The sequence below is a fragment of the Pezoporus wallicus genome, unplaced genomic scaffold (assembly GCF_028554395.1).
Source record: "Pezoporus wallicus isolate ANWC-B61680 ecotype Strahan unplaced genomic scaffold, APGP_CSIRO_Pwel_v1 contig_4816, whole genome shotgun sequence".
Taxonomy (NCBI): Eukaryota; Metazoa; Chordata; class Aves; order Psittaciformes; family Psittacidae; genus Pezoporus; species Pezoporus wallicus.
The window spans coordinates 1,238,994-1,262,112 of record NW_026640990.1 but is presented as its reverse complement, the minus strand read 5'-3'; the positions used below and the strand labels follow the sequence as shown (position 1 = coordinate 1,262,112).

Here is a 23,119-nt window from a genome sequence, read left to right as displayed (position 1 = left end):
TGACGTGCAGCCCACCTTATAATTCCTTGTAGTCGTCATTGTGTGCTACTTTGTCAGTTCATTATGAGCCTTTAAAATTTGGGGGTATGTATTCCTTTACTTACTCAACCGACTTGTTATCACTAATTGATATTTATGTGAAACATTGATTAGTCTTTTCATTAAAAAATAATTACAACCAAAGGCTGTGTTATATCTCCTTTGCACGATGGTTCACACAGCACACTGTGGCATACTGCCCAGGTAGCCTCTGTTAGGATATGGCTGCAGCTCTGTCTCCAGCCCTGGACTGCACTCACCTGCTTTAGCTCATCCCTTCTCCAAGACACGCAGTTGCACAGAGCCCCGGCACCAGGCACACACCAGGGTAACCCCTGTCAGTTACTGCACTGCAGCACGAAATGCAGATTTAAACATGACGTGTGTTTCTTACAGCTCTGGAGTACTTAAGGAGGCTGTATGGGTCTAAGCAGCCTTCGGCCCTCTTCTCTATGGCTGTGAAACATCTCTGGTCTGGCTGTGCAACTGGAAGTTAGCTCCTCTCTGGTGCCTCTGCTTTCCTAGTTTTTGGACATTGAGCTTGCTGCATGTTTTGTTCCTCCTTTGAGGATTTTCCATTTCTTTCAACTGGGCTGCACTGTACTGTGAAGAGAACATTCTCATGAGGCATCTGGGCCTGGCAGCTGTTCAACCACCATACCTTGAATTTCACATGTGGGTGTGCATATGTAGTTTTCCTAAGTGGATTGGAGGTTCTTAGAAACAGCCACGTGCAGAACTCCTGGACATACATCCTGAATGTTTAGCTTTCAAAGACAGTGGGGGGAATACTTAAGGTTTCCCCAAAGACAAGGAGGACAGAGTAGTGGGAGCAGAGAATGCTCTTCTCAAACATGTGGAGACCTTCCTTTGAACAATCTGAGATTGTCAGATTGATGCCTTGTACTGAGCAGTGCTTAATTCCACTTTTCTCTCCCAGTGGAGCTGGAGCAGTTACTTCCTGCTTCCCCCTCAGCTGTGTTTCTGCAACAAATGAATCCTCCTGACTTGCTTCTGAGCAAAATAACTGAAGTGCTTTGGGGCTGTGTAGTGTCTGTGCTGGTGACTTTGCAAGTTAAAGAGTGCCTGATGAGGACCTGTTACGCCGCTGCACTCGAGATCTGCCACAGGCATCATGGGGGGCCTGCAGACAGCAGAGGAGAGGGGGGGAAAGGCCAGCACTTGATGGGGTTACTGGTAGAGGCTCCCCAAGTCAATAAAGCAAACTGCTGTTTCTGCTGTTAGACACACAAAAGAGCACGAGGGTATGAGTGGCAGCAGAGGTCTCCTTCCCTCCCAAGTGCCCACATGGAGCAGGGTACCAGACAACTCAGACCCAACCCTGCTGTTGCAAGTCAGGGGCTGTTCTCACACGACAGAGAAAGGGCGGCTGAAACAGGGGGAAGGGACACTCAAGGGGAACAGAAGATAAGTAGTAATGATGCTGTGAAAGTACCAAGGGGCTTGTGGTACCCTTTGGTGTCCTTGCAGTGCCTGACGTTCACCAGTGTAGGCCCACAGAGTACACAATGCTCCACTTGAAACATACCTATTTCCTATCTAGAAGTTAGTAAGCACAGGGTAGCCTTGCGTTAAAGCATAAAAAAGGATTTTCCCTCTCCTTTTCAGTCCCAGATTAGGTCAGAGGTAACACAAGTTATGAACACGGGATCGTTTTTCTGCCCCAACATACATTTGTTGTCTTGTTTTGATAAGCAGCTTCTGGTTCATGGAGGAAGCTGGAGATTCCTATCGCATGACTAGTGACTTTTCAACATATTCCCCAGCTGTAAAAGAGGTCACCTGCTGACAGGGAATGGTGGAAGTGGTTTGCTTTTCTCTGTTCCAAAGACTACATGCAAGCAGCTTTATAAAGTTCAGAAAGCTTTCATTATAGCTGTTGTCTCAGGCTCCCTCACTTGCTGCCGCAGCATGGAAAATCTGTCTTGGCTTCATCAGCAAAATTAGATGCCATGACTGGCACTGCAAGAGGACAAAGCATGGCTCTTCAAGATGGCCAAGGCTGTTTGCTCACATCCATGTAATACTGCATAGCAGAACTAAAACTTGCTTGCCAAATCCTGCTTGCAACCTGATTTTGCTTCCTTTTATTCCAACTGAACTTGAGTACACTTTTGGTCACAGATTTAAGTAGCAACTTTATATATTGTTCACTATTAAATTGTGAACACAGCAAGTCTCAACACAGAACATCATAAAGCTGTTCTCTGTATTCCATAATGACAACTCACCTCCCTCACTGCTGCCTCTGTGCTGGCTATATTTCATAGTTCAAGCTATAGACGACTCCATATACAAACAGGTCATGAACCAAAGCTTCTCGTAGCCCTAGAAACACAGCTATTTCAGAAAAATGCACCAAGCTCTGCCCCTGAGGCAAGCAATTCCAGGAAATCTGAGATTAAGGCAGACCAGGTAACATGCTAAGTTGTCTAAAGAGTCAGCCTAGCCTTAAGGTCATGGCAACTTTGAACTTACAAAAGCTTGTTCCTACAAGATCTCCTGTCCACCATTTGTTAAGCTTCACAGTTTTCCCACTTCAGCTGGTGGGAAGAGTATTATGTTATGGGTTACATCTCAGTCCTGGGTTATGTTTCAGTCCTCAAAAAGTTTCTAGAAAACTTTAAAATATCCTTTGCTAAGTTCCTGAAACTTAAAAGGCAACCCCTGCCCATCAGCCCCCAAAGCAGCCATCAGTCCTTCATCCAGCAGTCAAGCACGCACAAGCGTAAGTCCTATTAACAGTGATGAAGATATGGGTGGGAAGGAACTCACTGATGCTGATGGGGGAGAAGCAGCTCAGGAAGAAAGTGCACATGTCCTCCTAGTGTCCCAGGTGACAGCATTGCACAACTGGTGGCTATTTCTCCTTTCTGCACTCTGTGAGGACCACTACTTGGGTGGTACAGCCCTTGAAAAACGTGTGCTAGAAGATCTGGCTCTAATCCACAGCTCACAGAGGAACACATGGCTTAACAAGAAACAGCATTTACAAAGTGGGTGAGAAAAGGCCCATTTTCTTTTCTTTACGCTACATCTAGTTAAGTGTGGCATAAAGCACCTGCTGTGACCTGGTATCCAAGGGAAGCTAATTGAGTTCAACTGTGAAAGTTCATTTCCTACAGCACTTGCTCCGTAAGAAAAGCTTTTCTCAACAGCTATCTCTTCCTGAAAAGGCTGTGCTTCTTTTGGGAGGAAGGTAAGAGCTTGCTTCTGCTGTTTTTTTTTTTTTTGTTTTGATTTTGTTGGGTACAATGTAGTTCTCGAGCTGTTTCAGTAGGCAGAACTCAAAGTAAACACTCTGGTTTTGCATAAAGCTGTCTACTGAGCATCAAGTTTCTTGATTTTTTTTCCTTTGCCCTGCCTTCATTCATGCTGTTTAATTATTTAAAAATGAAAGGAATGAGCTGTTATGCAGTAACTAATCACCGAACTAATACACAACTTACTGTTTAGTTTATCTGCAAACAATGTTTGATATGTATTTTTACACTGGAGGAGGTGTAGGTTCACATGACTTCATTTTGCCAATAACCTACAAACATTATTTGGGACAAAAAGCTTGCCACTAATTAAAAATCCTGTAACAGAGAGTGAGAGAGGAGTCTTTATATGGCTTTGTATGTAGGTCTTGGCTAAATGAGTTCTGAGATCCTGGAGCACCCAAGTGTTCTGACAACCCACTGGCAGCTCCCCTACATCAGCAATAATACCTCATTTAGAAATAACCAGCTCCTTACTTACTAGAGCGAATAAGGGAGGGGAGTCAAGCTCTGGTATGCCTCATCACAACCTCACATCAGGAGACAATCAGCCTGACAGTTTGCTTCCCCTCACCCACTAACTCCCCCAGGATTTTATCACATTGGTCCTTCAAAACAAAACTAAACAAAAGTCACTTGATCAGGCACATTTGTCTTATCAGTAGTAGGAATAGCAAAGCACAGAGACAGTATTGCACAAGTACCACCCTTTTTATTAATGATTATGTCCCTTTTTACAGCTTACCCTGTGCTGTCAGAGTAACAGGCTTTGCCCTGTGCCAGCTGCCACTTAAGGCTCCTGCTGGCTCCAGCTGCTGGGGCAATGCATGTTGAAAGACTGCAGTGAATAGCTCTATGGACACAAACTTTATTATGCAGCGCTATCGTGGCAGCACATGCAACCAAACCTGGTAGCGCAGCAGTACAGCTATGGGACTTGAGCATGCCTTGTAGCTCTGGCCCAGGGCTAGCTGGTGAGCGTGTCAGGGAGACTATCTCGGTGGCCACTCTGTTCGCTTGCAGGTCCAAGAAATATTGCTGCCTTTCCAGCAACTGGCTGGCAGGAAGGAAAGGGCCAGTCCAGTTACGTGGTGTCAACAGGTTCTTCCCAGCATAGCTTCCTTCGGTTTCACACTAATTGTAAATAAAATAGGAAGGGGCACCAGACAGGTCTTGCAACTGATTTGATTGGTGACTATGCAAGCATGTCCTCTGTCCCACAGTGGCTGCCCTGCTCAGAGGGACTGCCCAGCTATGGAGTCCTTCATGTGCTCCCAGTTGTTGTAGAGAGCGTAGAGGCCAGTCAGCGTCAGACCTGCAATACCACCTCGTGCTATCCCACGCACTCCACCTGGAAAAGAAACACAGATTGAAACCCATTAAAGTTACATCTGAGGGAATGGTCAGCTACAGTGGCTTCCTAGAAGCTGTTCAAATGCAGAGGCACTTCAATGAAAGTTTTCCTTTTTTAAGTATCTTTCCAGAAAGGGTACCTGTGCTAATTCTATCCCCCCCGTCAAACCTACCTCCAGACTTGAGAAAGGTCATTCCTGATCCTGACACTAATTCTGCTGGTATGACTTCCTCTCTAACTGTGTTAGCACTACTGCCTCAGAACACTACTGCTGCAGAACACTTGAAGCAAAGGTGGCTTTTCCCAAGTCCTACTTTCTGTTCCATCTGTTCTCAGCACAGGTGTTTACAGATAGATATGATCTCTTCCTGGTTCAGGAACTCCTCCATTTGGTATTTCAGATGAGGAATAATAATAATGGTTGTCAGTTACAGTAACTGGATTTGGGGAGAAGGAGAAAGGGACAGGTGGGAACAAGCGAACACAACAGCAGCTGATACGGACATGACCCTGGGCTCCAGAGATTCTTGGAGATTCTTGCACAGAACTTATCACTGCTTTGGTGTCTTTGTAATTTTAAAATCTTTTTTGGGAAAAAAAAAAGTAGATGAAAGGGATCGATGGCAAGAATTTACTGGTGAATTCACTGAACACCTGCCTTTATCCTTGCTGCTATTAATATTCAAAATGACCATCCTGCAATGGCACAAATTGAGTCACCCAGGTGATCACATTTTTTAGTTATTTTTACTGCTCACTCAAGACTTGAAGCTTGGGCAAGCTGTGAAGGTAAAACAGGGCAAGTTTGGCTAATACCAGCAGCCAGTGCATCTGGCTGGAGCTGGGAGTCAGATGGCATCACAACTCCATTCCACCAGCAACAGCTGTGGTGTACAGGGACAGAAGTAGAGACTTCTGTTGCTATTCCTAAACATCAAAATGTCTCTATCCCTCAGTAACAGGAGTGCCTTGGTAAAGCTCCCAGAATGCATATAAATGCACAGGAACCCTGACAGTATGACCCTCAACACCAGGAAAACTTCAGAGTTTGACTCTGCAATGTTTAGCAATCATAGCTGAAGCAAGTTAGATAATGTGTCCAGTATACAGAACAAGGCCATGTTCTGCTTACAGCCAGATAAAGCCTTCCTGCTTTACTGGGAAAGCCAACTGGAACTCAGGTTCCTCAAACTTGAAAAGAAATGCATCTCAGTAATCAGTGATTATTTGTTTTTTCAATTATGAGTCATAAAGTTGTCTCACAGAACGGCAGTTAGGCTTTTAGTGGGGCAAGAAGCTGCTGGCGTCAGCTAGACCGAGACTGCACTACCTGTGCTGCAGGATTAAACAGATTTCATCAGAGCTGTTGAACCCACTCACATTGCCCAGGCATGCAATGGTACCAAACAGCTGCAGAAGCGATAGCAGAAGTTGGACTTGGTACCCAAAGTCATGTGTAGCCATAGCTCCAGAAGTTTCACTCTCAGACCAGCTGTGATGATTCAGGAGGTTTTTTGGATATAAGCCTGAGTTCACTGCTCAAACTGTTGAGAACTCAGCAGCTCTAAGAAAAGGCATACTGTTTATGCACCTACCTGCCTAAAGGATTTAGGAATGCAAATATAGACTTCTATTTTTGATAATTCATCCTGAATTTGTTGCATAAAAAGCTTTTCACATGAAGGGGTTGCAGCTGGGTACACAGAGCTAACCACATGCAAGCAGCTTCTGGCAAAAAGCCACAGGTGAAATTCAAAGGATACTTTGTGCAAGTATTTGAGATAATCTGTAAAAATACTTAGTCCTTGTTACTTTTGGGAAAAATGAATAAAACATTAGGGAGACTGATTTTCTTGCTGCTCATATTTAGGAAACAATTGCTCGCAGAAGAAACCCCCAGAGGGTCCTAACCATTATGGTATACAGGGAAATGCACAAGATGGGGGATATCCTTATAGGGTGCAATGCAGTACAGAGGTATGACGATTCCTGTAGACTCTTCCCTAAGCCCCCAAGTTCCTCTTCTTTCCTGCTAAAATCCTATTCTTCCTAGGGAATAAAGGTAGGCTGAAGGCTGATGAAGGATGGTTCCAGACTCTGTGAAGTCAGGATTGTATGAAAAATGTATCTTCTTTAATTTTCACAGCTAAGCACCTCTGCACACTTAAGACACAGTGCTGCTAAGAGGTACTGCTCCTAACACAAAAATGTTAATGCTTTCCTGTGCTGGGGTTAGCCAGGTCAGGATGGCAGCTCTTATCCACTTACAGTGTCAACCACAGGGCCAAAAGCAGTCTGCAGGTCTTGCAGACAACTTGGGGACCTTGCTGAAGACGTTTCAGTGAAGTCTGCTTCATGAACAGAAGCAGTCACTATAGGTCTTTACAGGGTTAGAAAAAATCCAAGAAAAAAACATGCAAGAGATGTTTCTTACCAGGTTCCCTTCTGCTTTGTTTCTGCTACATACATTATCAGCAAATTGTTCTGTAGCAGCTACACCTGGTTTCTGAACCACCCACAGTAATTACAAAAAAGGGAAAGAAAAAAACTTTTTCTTTCCCTAAGTGGTTAGATTTGCATTTGAGTAAATAGCTCCAGGTCTGTGGCAGGCTTCAAGCAGCAAAGCACTGCAGAATGCAGCCCAGTTGCTAGGCAGAAAATGTTAAACCCTCTGAGAAGATTACCTTGTTAAAAAAGTAAATTAAGAATTCTCCACTCCCACCCCAGCTGTGTTTGTGAGATAGAACATATTCCCACCCCTCCTCTGCAATCACTCCCTGCAAGCCTCTGATACAGAGTCTGCCTTGACAAACCCATGGTTGTAACCCTCTAATCTTGCATGTCTGAGCAAGATAACTTAAAAAGTTCCAGCTGATAGACACTTCTGAAAGCAGGTATTTTTGAGATCGGGCAACTTGCACAATAGTTGAATATTGCTGTGGGCTTCCAAAGCTATGTCTGATGCTCTCTAAGTGATAATTTAGTCCCCCGGTTTTAGCTGCTGCACCCTTTCACCACCCAGTATTGCCCTCTTCTATGCATTTGAAATACATTTCAGAGTACACTGTGTAATGACACAGCATTCTAATAGTGCAGCTTTGTATTTCTTCATGGCATGATCCACTCCTAACACTGAATTTGACTTGTATAGCAGGTAAAACCATTCTCTGTATCACGTAACATGAGGGCAAAACCTTCCATTTAAGACCTTACTGTCTCCAATTTCAGAATTTGTTACTCCACTATGCTGGGAGAGTTCCTGGAATGTTTAAAGCAAGAACCACCCAACAGCAAACATTAGAAATACCTTAACTGAAAACCCAGGCTAGGCCCACATATTTATGCCAAACAAAGTAAGCGTAATAGTCAAGTTGTGATTAGTTTTCTGCCTTCCAATCTCTCTCTGTTGCTCAGAATGCAGTTTCTTTCCATCTAGGGCTTCAAGAACAGGGCTTATCTTAAAGGTCTTGAATTTTGTACAAGGCAACATCAGTTTTGGTCCAAATTCAAGCACAGCAGTAGCTAACCAGACCCTCTGAACCATCAGGCAAACTTTTGTTTCAACATCTGTGGGTGGTCCTATGTCAGTAGAAAACTTGAACAGTTTCTTCCTGCTCCGAGGAGGGGTCATCTTGTGAAATCTTTTAAGTGTGGACAAAGTCTGTGGGTAGAGAACTTACTGAGGAAACTGATGAGCCTCTTTCTGGAATTAAGATATATTCCAGAAAAGCACATTCCACTTTCATACTGCTACAGCTAAAACAGTACTGTGGTTAAAATACAGAAACAGCAAAGCCTGAAACAGGGAACATTTCTTGTAGTTACGGTGGTGTGAAGGCTAAATTAGAAAACAAGTAAGAATTTACAATTTAATTTACAAGTCCACAAGTATCAAAGCTGTTGGATTTACTTTGCAAACATTATTAAAATTGCCTGTCTTCTGAGTGAAAGCAGCAGCACCTGACTGACAGGAGACTGCTTCAGCTACTGTAAATGGCAGTAAGAACCCTGCAAATCCTTGCAGCACTGAGAACTTGGTTCACTGTTTCTGCTTAGCAGAGCTGGGCAGAAAGCAGCACTGCTCTCAGTGGCCACATGTATTCTTAGTCACTAGCCCTCCAGTAACTAAGCTCTGGAGTACCTGCTTATACTTTGCCCTTCTTTCTCCCTTATTTCAGACAGAAACAAAATCCCTTCACTAAACAGTATGTGATTAATAGTCTTACAGACTACTTATAGTCTGTATTTGATTAATTGTCTTACAGACTATTTAAGATAGCAATCTATCTTAAAAGCAGATTTTAATAGAGGTTCTTAATTTCTAAAATGCCTGATAGCCCTGAACTTCAAAGTTCAGAAGCGAATCCTTTACTTCCTTTCCTCTAAATAATGCAGAAAAATAAGATATCCCAGGGCCATACCCGCAGAAGTCTACAAAAAGCTCCCCTTTCCCCCTCCCCACTAAAAAGAAACAAGAAAAAATACCAACTGTCTAGCCCAAAGAAAAACACAGGTTGAGCCCCAAAGGAGGAGGCTTTTAAAGATCAGGAAGTACTTAGCCAACACAACTGCCCTGAACTCCTACCCACTGAATGTCACAAAACTGATCTTTAGCTCTGGCCATGTTTTACTGCTAGCAATTAACCATTTAGCCCTTCTTAATTAATTCATAGCATATTGACTTTTCAGGGTTGTGTTCTGAGGTTAAAATGACAAGTACTCCCTTCAGCTACTGCTATGCAAGTCCCTTCTTTTTCAGGCACACACTATTTTATACTGAATTATGTAACATCTATTGTGCAAAAGGCATGAGATGCTCCATCTAGTATCAAGTTCCTACTGTCAGGAGTACAGTAATCAAAATAATTTAGTTTGTCCAACACAGTATTTTTGTTCCTGTTTTCCCTAACCTCAAGGGGGGTGAAACTATCTAAGAAAGAGTATCTATAACCTGTATAACCATCAGGTAAGAAAGAAATGTTATTTAACTGCCTTGCTTACTGAATTCTCTGTCAGGAATTTCAGTGAGAAACTACAGCTGTCACACTGGGTCAGATCAAAGTCTCACCTAGCTGAGGAGCTGAGGATATTTTTCCTGAGTGATCGACCATGCATGCCTGAGAAGGAGTGCAAGATCCTCAGCCAGCCCTACCTTTGTGACATGATGACTGGAACCATATGTGTTTTCAAGGTGGCAGGGAATATTAGTGACAATAGTGCATTTCTTGCTACTTTCAGAAACTAATACAATTATGAGAAAACAAAATGAAGATGCTTGAGTTAGGAAAAAAAGGTTGAAAACGCATGCAAGAGAACTAAATATTTGTTTAAGTTCTATTAGTACGTGTGCTTTGTAACATTTAGCAGAAAAAATCTAGCATAACAGATCTTAATTTTAGCCTTTGCTTGAAACTAAAGAATAAAGAACAGTATTAAATAGAAAAGTCATCCTCGTGGACTCAGAATATCAGACTGACTTTTAGCAAAACTCAAACAGGACTGACTAAGTTCAACAGCATTTCTACTACATATGTCACTGGCAAAGGAACATAAAGGTGTTTCTTTCACCTATCATTCACCTTTTACGCAGAACATTCAGTTTAAGTTGTGAATTCAAAATACAGTTTCCATGAAGTTGCAAGTTTAGTGTAACAAGTTAATACTGTACCCACTTTGCTACATTTGGGTTAAAATCTAGTAAGTAATCTTGATTTTAAATTTCATTTCAATAAATGTGAAACCTAGAGAACACTAGGTCAAAGGAATCAGCTAGTATGCTGTTTCAAGGCTCCTCAAATCAGTTTTACTTTCAAAAGCAATTGAAAATCTGTTAACCTAAGCCATACAGAATGCTGAGACAGATCCCAGGTAACACTTGATTTATAATGGCAAGTTAACAATATCTGACTAATTTCGAGGACTATCAGAGGTCTTGGGGACTTAACTGCTTTAGTCACTTGCAATGGGCACCTGATAGTGATTAAAGCCACTTCCAGTGAACACAGGGAGGCTGAACTTCCACAGTCTTCATCTGCAGACCTTTTAATGCTCTTCTATCTTCTCTCACAGAAGCTGTGTGTTAAGTAACCTTGCACAAAACTGCTCACAATCTAATGGTTTTAGAACATGCATAGTTTGGAAAGTCTTTTTTTGTTTGACTGCTGGCATTTTGGTAATGATTAACATCATTTCAAGGCCAGGTTGGATGGGGCTTTGAGCAACCTGGTCTAGTAGAAGGTGTCCCTGCGCATGGCAGGTGGGTTGGAATGAGATTATCTTTAAAGTCCCTTCCAACCCAAACCATTCTATGATTCTATAACACTTCTACAAGGATAAATTGTGAAAACTGGGACCAGTTTGGGGCAACAAACCTCAGCCTTCAAATTTTTCCCACTACTTTCTTCCATTCATTCACGCCCCTCAACAAAAGCTTAACAGTTTGTTTCAGAAATTCAGTTTAGGCTTTCTGGTGTACACAAGAGTATCTTTCGGAGCAACAGGGCTGCTGATGTGATTCTTCTATCAGTGCTATGTTTAAACACGAACCATAAAGTCATAATAAAAAACCTGTCATACTTTATACAGTTTCTTCTTAAATATATTCCTTATCTCTTTACAAAACAGAAATGATGGAGGTGGGAAATCTGAGAGTATGAATAGCACTGCCTCCAACTTTGTAGATTATGGAACAGCCTTGGTTTGAAATGGTGCGTTTCGGGGAGTTTGCAGCTGATGCGAAAATGTGGGGATTTAGAAGTGTCCCTGATAGCTTACAAATTTTCCTTTTTCTGTGCCAGCATGACATTCCATGTAACACAGGAAATGATTACAATCCTGATATGTCACAACTGTGAACTGATCATTTGCATGTGGCTGAAATATTCAAGGTTTCTTAGGTAGAGATACATATTGATCCTGCATAAAGGCATAACTTAGATGGAAGCTTTAACCATACAGAATTAGGAAGGGTATTCTGGCATAAATTGACAGGAGAAGAGGCATGGGAGAAACAGCAAGAAGGACAGAGCATGAAAGAAAAAAGGAAAATAAGACTGGAATTAAATTCTCAAACTGATGTGAATATAATCTTGTTCACTTACAGAACTAATCCTTGACCTTTAAAGGTATACTGTGCCACTCAAATTTCCTGCATATGGCGAAAACCACGTTTCTTTTGAATTTCTCTGCAATACAATTCATATGCCTGACACATACTTGAAATACAATACAGCTACTGACTACATTTACCTTTATCAGCACTACTATTGGCTGAGTAGATCCTATGTTACAAAACAAAGTCCCACTGTGCTTTGGCAAGAAAATTTTTTGTGGTGTCAGGTGACTGTGCATATGACTGGGGTAGTTATCCATGGTTGCACTGCGCCAGGAAATGAAGAATTACACATAGACAGCTCTATACTTCTCAGAGGTAATGGGGAAGCCTCTGCTGGAGTGCAAGATGGCAGTTCTCCTTCTTAATAACTTCCTGTAGGAAATGCTAGGCTTTTATGCTGCTACCCTACCCAAATGTCATTGGCCATCTCTTATATCACTCATGAAATTCCAAATAACAGCTATGCGCTCGTGCAAGGTTAAGTGCACAAGCTAGTATTTATGAAGACTACTCGGGCCAGTTATTTTTCGTTTCAATTAGTCTAGGACAGCAGGAAAATAAGACTTCTCAAACTGCTTTGGCCCAGACATAAAGCTGAGCTTCAGAAACACATCTAACTGAGCCTCGGTGTCTTAGAGGCTCAGTTAAATATGTAAAAGTACATAGGTTAATTCTAGAATTATCTCCTCAGTAATGAATCATACAGCCTAAACCTTTATTAAGGTACTTAAAACTAGTGTTTTTTTCCTGTGGGTAGTCAATCCCTGGTACCCAGCAGTCCTCTAAAAAAGATGAACCCTCCAACTCTTGAGCTTGGAATATGTGTTTTCCTGAAGAAACTCAGGCCCCCTCCTCTGCCAACAATTCAGTCTGCATTAGTAAGTAACCTTAAATCCATGCTGTTCTCAAATAACATTGTTAGTTTTGACCACTATGCAAAGATTAGAGTCCTACCCCAAGACAACTGTTTCACAAACAGTTAAGTAATAACTTCATACATGTATCAGTTTCTCTGTGTGTAGGGCTTGTTTTCAGCTCTGGTACTATCACATGAATCACCTGTAGTAAGTTTCACCTTGATGCATTCAAGCTGTGCCCTGTGTATTCCTCCTCAACCCCATTTCACTTTGGAAGGTAGCTCCCATTTGCTTGCGTCCACTCATGGACTTGAGAAACTATTGGTTTTATTCCTGCTGTACTTAAAAAACATGGCTAAGAATGAGCTGGGTATGTATTTTATACAATCTCACTATAAATCTGAGTAAATATCTGAATGTTAATTCAGCTTATATGTGTAACAGACATAATCTGGCTCTCATGACTGTTAGTCCTGTGCAAGTTGGAAAGAATCTGATTTAATTCAGCTGGAACTTCTTAAGTGCATGTTTTCCTTAAGTGGTCTTAGCTGGGTGAAAAACAATGTGTGGGTTAGGCGACATTGAACTTAATAGGTCTTAGTTCCCACTGCACCATTTTTACACTGCAGTTTTCAGAGCAGGACAGTATTTAGTAAAAGTAGTGAGAATCCTAATAACTAGGATAAAAGTACAAGAGAAGAAAAACTAGAAACATTTAGTTACTCTACCAGTGCTTTTGTACAGCATTCCCGTCAAGGTTCCAGCACCTATGGTATTCAGGTCGTCTTCTGCACCTCGTGTTTTTTCAATGATAACTCCAAATGCACTGTAAAGTAGAGCTGGAAAAGAAAAACATATTAAATTCAAGTTAACTGAATCTCTCATTCTCTGAGACACAAGGCTTAGAATCCAAGCTTGGTGTAACTATTTAGCCCATGCTTCTGAAGCACAGATTTTCTGTTTATTTAAAGAGGGGAAATCCTCAGCAAAATTCCATCTTTGGTGCTTTTTTTCCAGACCTATTTCTATTTTACAGATAATTTTTCTTTCTCCAACTGTAGTTTGGTTATAAAGTAGCATTCTTCATGCCTTCTAGTACTGCCTCAAGATATGATAAATATGTGATATAAAGAACTGACTGAAGTTTAAGCCCATTTTACTAGTTCAAATTCATCTGGAAGACTTTTGAGGGTTAAACTCTGTACTGGGAGGCTTTATACTGTCTTGTGTGGATGGCATGAAACTAAACTCAACACCACTTTCTAGGTAGCAGAGAAAATAGTTTCCCACATGTGACTGAGATGAAATATAAGTTAAGTGCAGCATTCAGATCATGTTATTAAGGGCTGGAATACAATGTGCCACATTTCCCTTACAAATGACTATTGAATTGCTTGGGATTTGACATTTACAGCTACTCCATCTCTGCCTGCATGTGAAAATTTTGTCCCCAGAGGGCCTTTTGCTTTCGGAAAACTTTGGGGACTGTCTGGAAAGGATTAGAAATGTGTGGGTTTTTAGTATGAATGCATATATAATCTATTGTTTTGAGGAAGGGTAAAGGCACCTCCATCCTCTCTCCTCATAATATATTCTTATTTCATGCTGACATGGAACAGTAGAGTATGTCATCATTTTACAGTGATAAAGACACTATGCCACTTTAATTCATCACTTGTCCTCCAAAAATTTGAAACCTCTGCGTCTGTTCGAAAGCATGCAACTCCTTCATAAGCAACTCTATTAATGTCAATGAGTTGAATGGTAGCATCTTTCTGCATTCAGCATAGGCAATGGTATTTTACCTTGTCTTAGTAGCATGTAGTATTAACAATGAGGGGAGGAAAAAGCTGAAGTCAACGTTGTTTAAAATAGTTTAACACAGATGTTGCTACCTCTATTCAGGAAGTGAATGACACAAATTGTTGGTGTCAAAAGGAATTCCTGAGGTACATAAATACTGTACAAGTGAAATAAGATGAAAAATAATACTTCAGCTGCTTGAAAAGAACTTCTCTGGTAGCTAGGACAAGGCACAGCTATACCAAATCCCAAAATACCAAGTTCTGCTTAACTCTATGACACAGGAGGCCATATTTTATAAGCAAAATAACAATTTGTTACTGGAATGCACAAACATTTTCTTGAGTAATCTTTCTTCAAACACAGCTGAAAAAACTGTTAATGTGTCACTTAACTTGGGACCTTGAATTGCAGTGTGCCTGCATCTCAGTTTTCAGCTATGTTTTGATTAGATTTGGAATAGAAAATAAGAAAAAAAAACAATCCCATCATAAAAGTCACTAGGCAGTATGCGCCTCCTAGAAGTGCCATTCAGAATCCCATCTCTAACCATGGCCTCTCTCTGATGCCTCAAAAGCTGACGTCTGAGTTAATCAGAAGGCTAATCTACTCTTTAGAAAGAAGAGTGAAACAAAATGCAATAAATGCAACTTAGCCTATGTTTTGATGCACTTCTCAAAATTCAAATATGTGTAGACTGGGTTATAACATGATGTTGTATGTGTTTCAAATATTGCTAGCTTCTCCTCTCTGCTACCACTTTGTGGAGCAATGAGTCCCATCATTAACCTTCAAAATATTTTTACCAGTTTTGGATTTCTCCTTTCAAAGTAACTGAGCACCCTTTGGTCTTTTAAGATTGAAGGGGGAGGTGGAGTGGGCAAAGAGCTTGTATTTTCTATGGCATCAAGTTACTGCACTGACTTTTATGAAATCATCTGAAGTTGATTTTCTAAGGCAACTGATGGGATTTTTATTTTCTGTCCCCACCCAAACCTTGGTTCACAGTTTTTCTTATACATCAAGCTTTTGTTAATTTTCTTTACTCTTTTTTTTTCTAACCCGTACTAGTTATAAGCAATGTTTATATTTAAAGTAGGTGGTATAATACGTGATTTTTCTAGCTAAGATACCATCATAAAAGGATAAATCTCTGCAGTCACTATCACATTTCTTCTTGTCCTGGAAGCAGAGATGGGACGCCTGGCCCGGGCTAGCCAAAGAGGTATTCCATACCACAGCACGTCATGCCCGGGGTGGGGGGTAACTGGGAGTTACCCGGAAGGACACGGGCTTCCGGGTGGGACTCGTTTCTTGGCCGGTGGTATTGTATTCTCTTCCCTTGTTATTTTCTCTTATCATTGTTGTCGTTGGTGGTAGCGGTGATGATTTGTGTTGTACATTGGTTGCTGGACTGTTCTTGTCTCAACCCGTGGGAGTTGCACTCTTTCGATCCTCCTCCCTGTTCCTCCGGGAGCGGGGAAGGGGAGAGCCCCGGGGGAGTGGGCCTCGATTGCTGTCAGCCCGGTACCACTCACTGGGAGTGAGTGAACAAGTTGTCTGGCTGGGTTTAAACCACGACAGTTCTACAGATGAACTTTTTATTGATGCTTTAACTGGAAACAGACATCAGGCAGTTGCTCACATAACCACTGAGTCTCTTCTTAGATTATTGAAGTTATTTCAGAAGTATTCAATTATATTTTTTGCCTGAAGTTGTGAATTACCTTCAATTTATTAACAAGTAAGCATTATCTCTAATTTTCAGGTATTCCTGTTATTCCATAGCTGTAGTTTTTTGTTTTAATATACTACAAATTTTGGTGGTTAATTATAGGCTTCTGGCCATGAATATTTCAAATCCTGTTTCAGCCTTTAATTTCCTTTACAATGTCTACTGAAATGCCTTCACATCCCAAGTAAAAAAACCTGCAGCTTTTCCTGATGGATGTCATAATGAAAATTTAGAGAATAAACTTCCCCATCAAACAGTTACATCTTTGAGTTGTTTTCCTACAAAGTCATGACTTTACTTACCTAGAGATCCCAGAGTGTTAGCCCATAATGCTCCTTGCCGTGTCACCATATTTAGAATTCTATAAAGGAGTTAAAAAGGAATTAAAACTTTCAGCTGTGTTTACACTGAGGCAGTATTTAAGATAGGTGTAATGTGTCTACACTACACATTTGATTAATAAAACTGGAATAATGAACCAAAAGCCCTTCAAAACAAAACAGTAAAGAAAAGCACGTAACTTATATACACGATCTCCTCTATAACAAGTACTACAAATAGCAATGAAGGCGATTATGAAAGCAAAAATTTTGTTCTGTCAAACCTTATGAAATTTTTTCTCTCTTTTCAAGTCAAACTTGCCCCTTACCAAGAATCCAATCTCTTCCCTTCAAATTACTTTCTAACCCTAGATGATAAATGCTCCTTATGTGGTTACTGCATATGGTGACTGAGAATGACTGGTACGTTTATGCTCACTTGGTAGAAGACCTCCAGGAAGGCTAGACTGATCTTCTAGAAGGTGCAAGCAATACAAGGACCAATGTCAAGGTGCATGGTGATGCCTGAATAAATGGTATGCTATTAAAACCAAGTCTGAACTAAAGCAAGTTGGGAAGAAAAGTAGCAATCTTATGCACTTCCATTTGTCACACTTAGCACTCAAAAGGTAAAGTACCCTAAGTATTTCTGTATGTATGCTTCCAGACTAGCACTAAAGAGGGAAAGCAAATCTTTAGTGCACTCTCAGGGAAGCACGTTGACACTTCTTTTTGGCATTAGCTGTCTCCAGAATGGTGACAACAGCAGCAAGAAAAAATGAATGATTTTTATCTCCCAGCAGTGTAACACTATCACAGGCATACTGCCCTGGACAGCTGACTACCACTGGAGTCCAGTTTATCTTTTAAAGCAATGAAAGTGTTCCACATCACATTCTTTCTGATTTGTATTCATTTTACGCTATCTTCTTTTTCTAATAATTTTCATTAGGAGACCTAGGCCATTACTGAATATGGTTAGGCAATGTACTAAACAATAACAGAAAACACTTTAAAACATGAGAAAAAAAATAATCCAAGAGACTACCAAATTGACAGCTTCCCCCTAATTATAACCCCAGCCCCATTTTGTTAACATTACATCAATTCTGAATTGATATTGATTATAATAACCATGATTTAATGTTTTATTTAATTATTGATTTAATAACCATGACACATTTTGTAATATTCAATGACAGGGAATTAACAGCAAAATTCAAATTAATAAAGAAAAATACCTGTGTACATTAAGTATAAATTTGAAGAAAATCTACCTAGGCAAGTATTTTCCCTGCATCTGATTAGGAAAACATGGAACTTAATACACTAGTTGAAGGTGATGACCTTCAACAGCCTTTTCCCTTGAAAAGCGTGGACTAACAGCACCATGTGCAGCGACTGCCACCTACTGGGCTCGGCCCATCGAAGGTTGCACTAACAACTTTTTTGCCTGATTTGGCTGATTCTGAGTATGTAAAATACAATTCTGTTCATCTAGAACATTATGGAAGAGTCAAAATTATGGTTGGGAATACCTCTAATAGCTCTAGAGAAGGTAAGGAAAGGAATGACAAATACAAAAAGATAATTTTAAAAGGAGCAGAGCTAGTAAAGCTATACCAGGAAATGGTAAATTCTTCCGCTAAAATTCCTTTTTTTCAAAGTTCTGTGGGAGTGAAAATGGTTTTCCCCAGTTATTCCACTCCTCTAGTTTCCTATGTCTTTTTCACAGGCACTGAAGTTTTCTCGTAGTTATGTCTAAACTACTAATAATTTTAAAAGAAGCATACTGCCAACAACAACAACAAAAAATCATTCCTATCTTAACTGCATTCTTTCAAACTATCAGGTAAGGCAAAACCATGGGAATGCCACAGGCATCCATGGATGCTGTAATCCAGAACTACTTCCGCCATTCAACACTTGCTCAGCAGCACGCGCCAATGTCATCCCTAATGCAAACTCAGGCAGGCACAGCTTCTGCATTTTTATCTCTTCCTGCTTTTGAAAAGTTTGGGAAAGAAGAGTGAGCTTGCCCTCAGATAAGCGACAGCAAAAAAACAGCTCAAAGCAAAGCAAGCTGCTTTGGCCGTGGGAATATTTCAACCAAACCACAGGTTTGACTTTGAAGTACATTTCTAGTAAACATCAAAGTAATTAATTCTCAAATATTTAATGTAAATCAGAGGACATACAAATTGTCACCAAATGCAAAGCAAAAAGCTTGAACTGAGCATCATTATAACTAAAACCATTTCATAACTTGATGAACACACTGATTCTCATTTGTCCCCACTAAAGACACAAAAATACAGGCTGGAGGAAACAACAAAGGTGTACTTTTTTTGAGACTGAACACTTACTGTACATTTCTAGGTTTTGACCACGCCATATTCTGTGTTTCTTTCAAGCCAAGTCGCAAGCCATTCAGTGCACCAAATGCTGCTCCTAGTTTGCATAATACCAGTTATTACTTTTGAAGAAGAAAGAATACTAGAAATAAATACTGAGGATAGACTTTGGTGTACAGACTGAAATAGCTCTTTTATGTAAGACAGGACTGCAGAACAAGATATTTACAATCTTATCAATTACAGTAGTACATGCATAGTATAGGTGTTAGTTACCCGGGCAGCTGGGAAAAGTGAGAAACACAAATCTACCTGTCATACAACATCCTCCAATGGTAAAAAAGGCCAGCTCAAATCTGCCTCGAGTTTTGTTGGCTCCTGTGGGCAAGATAAATTCATCTGTATCCTAGGGGGAAACAAAACAAAAGCTTTTGTATTTTCCAAGTGTACCTGCCTCAGAATGTAGGCCATATAAATTTTTTTCTGTACTCCATATAGTGAACTAAAGAAAAGACAGATACAATCAGTGCTTCTGGAAAACTGCTGTCTATACTAGCATTCTCTACACAGAATGGAATAAACTACGTGTATACTTTAAAAAGAATTAAAAAAAACCCTTGGAGCTGCTTTCCCCCCCCCCCCCCCCATATTTCATAACTTTTTATAAACGACACCAGGCAGCCAAATACGTGAGATGTTCGCTGTTTTTTAATAATTTGCTTAATTATTTCTTACATCCTGCAGGAGGCAACATAAGACTCACTGCTCTCTAAAAACCTTCATTGCCTGATTACGCAGCACTGAGCAACCTATACCGATGCAGTAATGCGTTGAAGTTTCCTGCTATTATGATACTAAAGGAAAACTGCCTTTGTACTGAAGAAGTATTTCCCTGCACTAAGTGACCTATTTTGAAGACATGAAAAAAGCAAGGAATACATTCAATACTGGTAATGATCAGGCATGAAATATGTGAGGTTGGTAGTTGTTTTTACTTGTGTATCTTTCTCCCATAGGGACAGGCTTGTGTTCTCCTAAATCATATTGCTCTAAAAAGCTGGAGAAAAGGGCTGAGAACTAGCATTTGTGGAGGGATAAGGTGGGCCAATGCACTCTCGGTATGAGACATTGACAAGATGCACACGTGCTAAGGTGCTAAAGCATTAAGATCTCTTTCTATGCTTCCATGCTTTCCAGTCATAGTATTATTCACCCCCAGTTTAACTGGTACATGACTGCAACAACTGCAGGCTCAAGTAATTACATTCTAAGGGCCTTCTTAGTCCATACTTGGCACTAAACATGGATGGCAATACAAAAAAAAATATACAACTTCTAAAATTCTACTTTATCAATAAACTGAACCTATAATGTGGTTTCTATCTTCTCTGTCACTAATTATTTGGAGAAATTCTATGTGTACACTGGTTATCAGCTTCTAACAGTTTTCCCTATTGATCAAAGAGTCAAGATGAAGCAATCATTGTCTGTATGCAACTTCTGTGTTTCTATACAGACAACAACCTAGGAAGCCCATCCTCGAGATTTCTGACAAAGGCTGGCATGCTATTTTATAATGCATATCTACCAAAGGTAACAAAAGCACTGCAGAAAACATAGTTTGCGCCTGCATCAATGGACTAATGAATAAAGTGGGTTTTAAAGTCATGAGTAGCATTGTACCATTTGCTGTTATGGGAAGGCCAGGATCAAAATGTAAGGTCCTCAACAGTAAGGCTGACTTCCCCTCTGCATTCTGAAAGCAAATGGATGGTCTTCAAATAGAGGAGACTCTCAGCCCTCCATGTGCACCTCCACATATAAACTAATTTTTAAACGCTCAGAGATTCTAAAATATTAGCTACATCTTTTTCCTTGAGCTTTTGGAATCACAGAATAGTTCAGATTTCAGGGGACCTGTGGAGACTGTGTAGTGCAACCTCCTGCAAAGCAGGGCCAGCAAGTGCTGGTTGCTCAGGGGTTTTTGCTTCTCCAAAGATGGAGACCCTGCAGCTTGTGTGGGCAACTTGTTCAAGGAAAAACATTTCCTCCTCATGTTTAAATGTAACTCCCTTTTATTTCAATGTACTTGCTAGTACTAAACATAAAGAGCAGTGAAGTGTGGCAACATAAAATGCAGCCTTTAGTGTTACGCCAATAGGTGTTTTTAGAATTGTTTTATATGTCACTCATGACACTAATGGCAATACTTTCTTTCCTTTTAAAGCAAGTGTAAAAAAAACCCCAAACTATTAGTACACACACAGTTTGTTCTAAAAACTGTTTTACCATTTTTAACATCAACATGTTCCCAGATGTACTGTACTAACTAAACAAGGCAACTTGAGACGGTATTTTTGGAAGAGGTCTAAATAATCACTAAACATTTTCTGACTACTCAACAAAAGCAGGCCAGATAACCACTACTGAATCCACTTCAGAGGTACATTCCCTATTTTATTACATGTTACGCTGTAAGCTTCTAGTGAAAGAGAAATATAAAAACCAGTCCCCACTAGTAGCAGTGACCAGGTATACCATGAAACAAAAGGTATCCAGATTAGCAGATACTATACAACTGTTTACCTTCAGTGCTACTTCTGCAAAATTTCACCTTCTCAGGTAATATAAGCCATATATTCATAAATGTATAGGAAATATTAACTAAGTAAAACCATTAAGACATGCACCCTTATTGGTTTAACTTACACCATTTCAGCTATAGTTAATATTGTTGAGAGGAAAACATTATAGGATTTGAAATTATTTTATTTTCCTTATGGTGGCCTATGGGCCATCATGTAATGTCAACTAATATTAAGCTGTGTATGTAAAATAGATGCATTATTGTGCAGCCTAAACCAGAAAGCTCCACTTTATTATGTTCTCCCTTCAACTGGGAAATGACATAAGGAAAGTGATGTGAAATTTGTTGCTGCTGTGATGACAGCTTGCATGATGACAAAGCCTATATAAGGTCTGGGGTTTGGCTGAACACCTCTGTAAACAGAAAACTAACCCATCAAGTGAGCGGAGTTTCTGGCTGCTGGTGCTGATTGAAGGAGCTCAATGGAGGATATGACAAATGACAGAACTTGTACACGCATGTGTTGGGGCTGTATGCCTCAGGACAGGGAGGAAGACCTCTGTTTTTCAGTAGCAGCAGGCTTACATTAACACAAGTCTTATTTATCCTCTATATTAAAGCTGGTTTTCTTCTTCCAGACACCATGGCACCACAAGATTTTATTAGGAACAATACTAGAAAAATCATTCAACTGTTCATTACTTCAAGATTTCAGTACACAGTATGCAACAGTACAGCAAGGTCTTCACATATGGCCATAAAAATAATGGAATCCAGTTCAAAAAATAGAATAAGCCACCTTCTCACCTGTACTAGATATCTGGGGTCCAAGTTTAAATATGGGGACAAAGGGCTCATTCCAGTTACTGAAAGAGAAAAAACAACAAACTTTAACACTACTTTTCCCAGTAAAAATGTCACATCCGGTAAGTTAAAGGGGGACTGATATCGTGTCTTGCGAAAGAAGTGAAAAGTCTGCTGTTAAGTTGCACAATTGATTAAAACGGCACCGACGGACACCCTCCGGCTGTCCAGGCAGCGCTACAGAGGCAGCACGGATGGGATGGATACAACGCCTCTGTAGCTGATGCCACTGCCGCGTGACCGGCCGTGCCGAACCCGGCCTCTTCCAGCTCCAAGCGCCGGCAAGCGCGGCTGGCGGAAGCGCTGCGGCCCCTCAGGACCCGCGCTCTGCCGCACCAGCCTTTTGTGCAGGCTCCGCCACCCCTAGGCCCGCAGGCATCAGCCGCCAGGCCCTTCTGGCTGACGGGAACTGGATACTGGCACCCACCTCCCCAGCCCTAGCCCCGCCACCTGAGCCGAGGGCGGGCGCTGCCGCAGGCCCCGCCGGTCGCCCCTTTGCCGCCGGTACTCACGTGGCACCCCGGCCAGGTCGGCGTTGGAGTACCCGACCCCGCCGGTGCCGAAGAGGCCACCGAGGCCGGTGCCCTTGGAGTTGCTGCCGCCCTCCATGGCGCCGCGGGGCCTCGAGCCCGCCGCACTAACGACCTCCGCGCAATGCCGTAAAGCGCGCCGCGCTGCTTTCCGGCCCTCGCGCCAGAGGCTGGCGGGGGTGGAGCGTGGTCGCCATGGTGAGAGGGGTGAGGTGGGCGGGGAGCCATTTTGCTGCGTGCGGCCGCAGAGCCGCTGGCAGCTTGTGCTGGACGCGGCT

General features: G+C 41.3%; 1 protein-coding gene and 1 non-coding gene across 2 annotated transcripts; both read right to left on the bottom strand.

The window, feature by feature from the left end:
- Positions 1 to 4,015: 4,015 nt before the first annotated feature.
- On the bottom strand, positions 4,016 to 22,987 carry TIMM23B (translocase of inner mitochondrial membrane 23 homolog B). The gene is made up of 7 exons (XM_057421609.1): positions 22,824 to 22,987; positions 22,255 to 22,313; positions 19,173 to 19,266; positions 18,873 to 18,957; positions 16,489 to 16,547; positions 13,377 to 13,487; positions 4,016 to 4,674 (listed from the first exon to the last, which is right to left on the bottom strand). Exons 1-7 carry the CDS (start codon positions 22,918 to 22,920, stop codon positions 4,559 to 4,561), a joined length of 621 nt encoding a protein of 206 aa, XP_057277592.1. The 5' UTR covers positions 22,921 to 22,987; the 3' UTR covers positions 4,016 to 4,558.
- Positions 17,159 to 17,358, bottom strand: LOC130605830 (small nucleolar RNA SNORA74). Its single transcript, XR_008973800.1, has one exon. It is a non-coding gene; the product is annotated as a small nucleolar RNA SNORA74 (small nucleolar RNA).
- Positions 22,988 to 23,119: the final 132 nt, after the last annotated feature.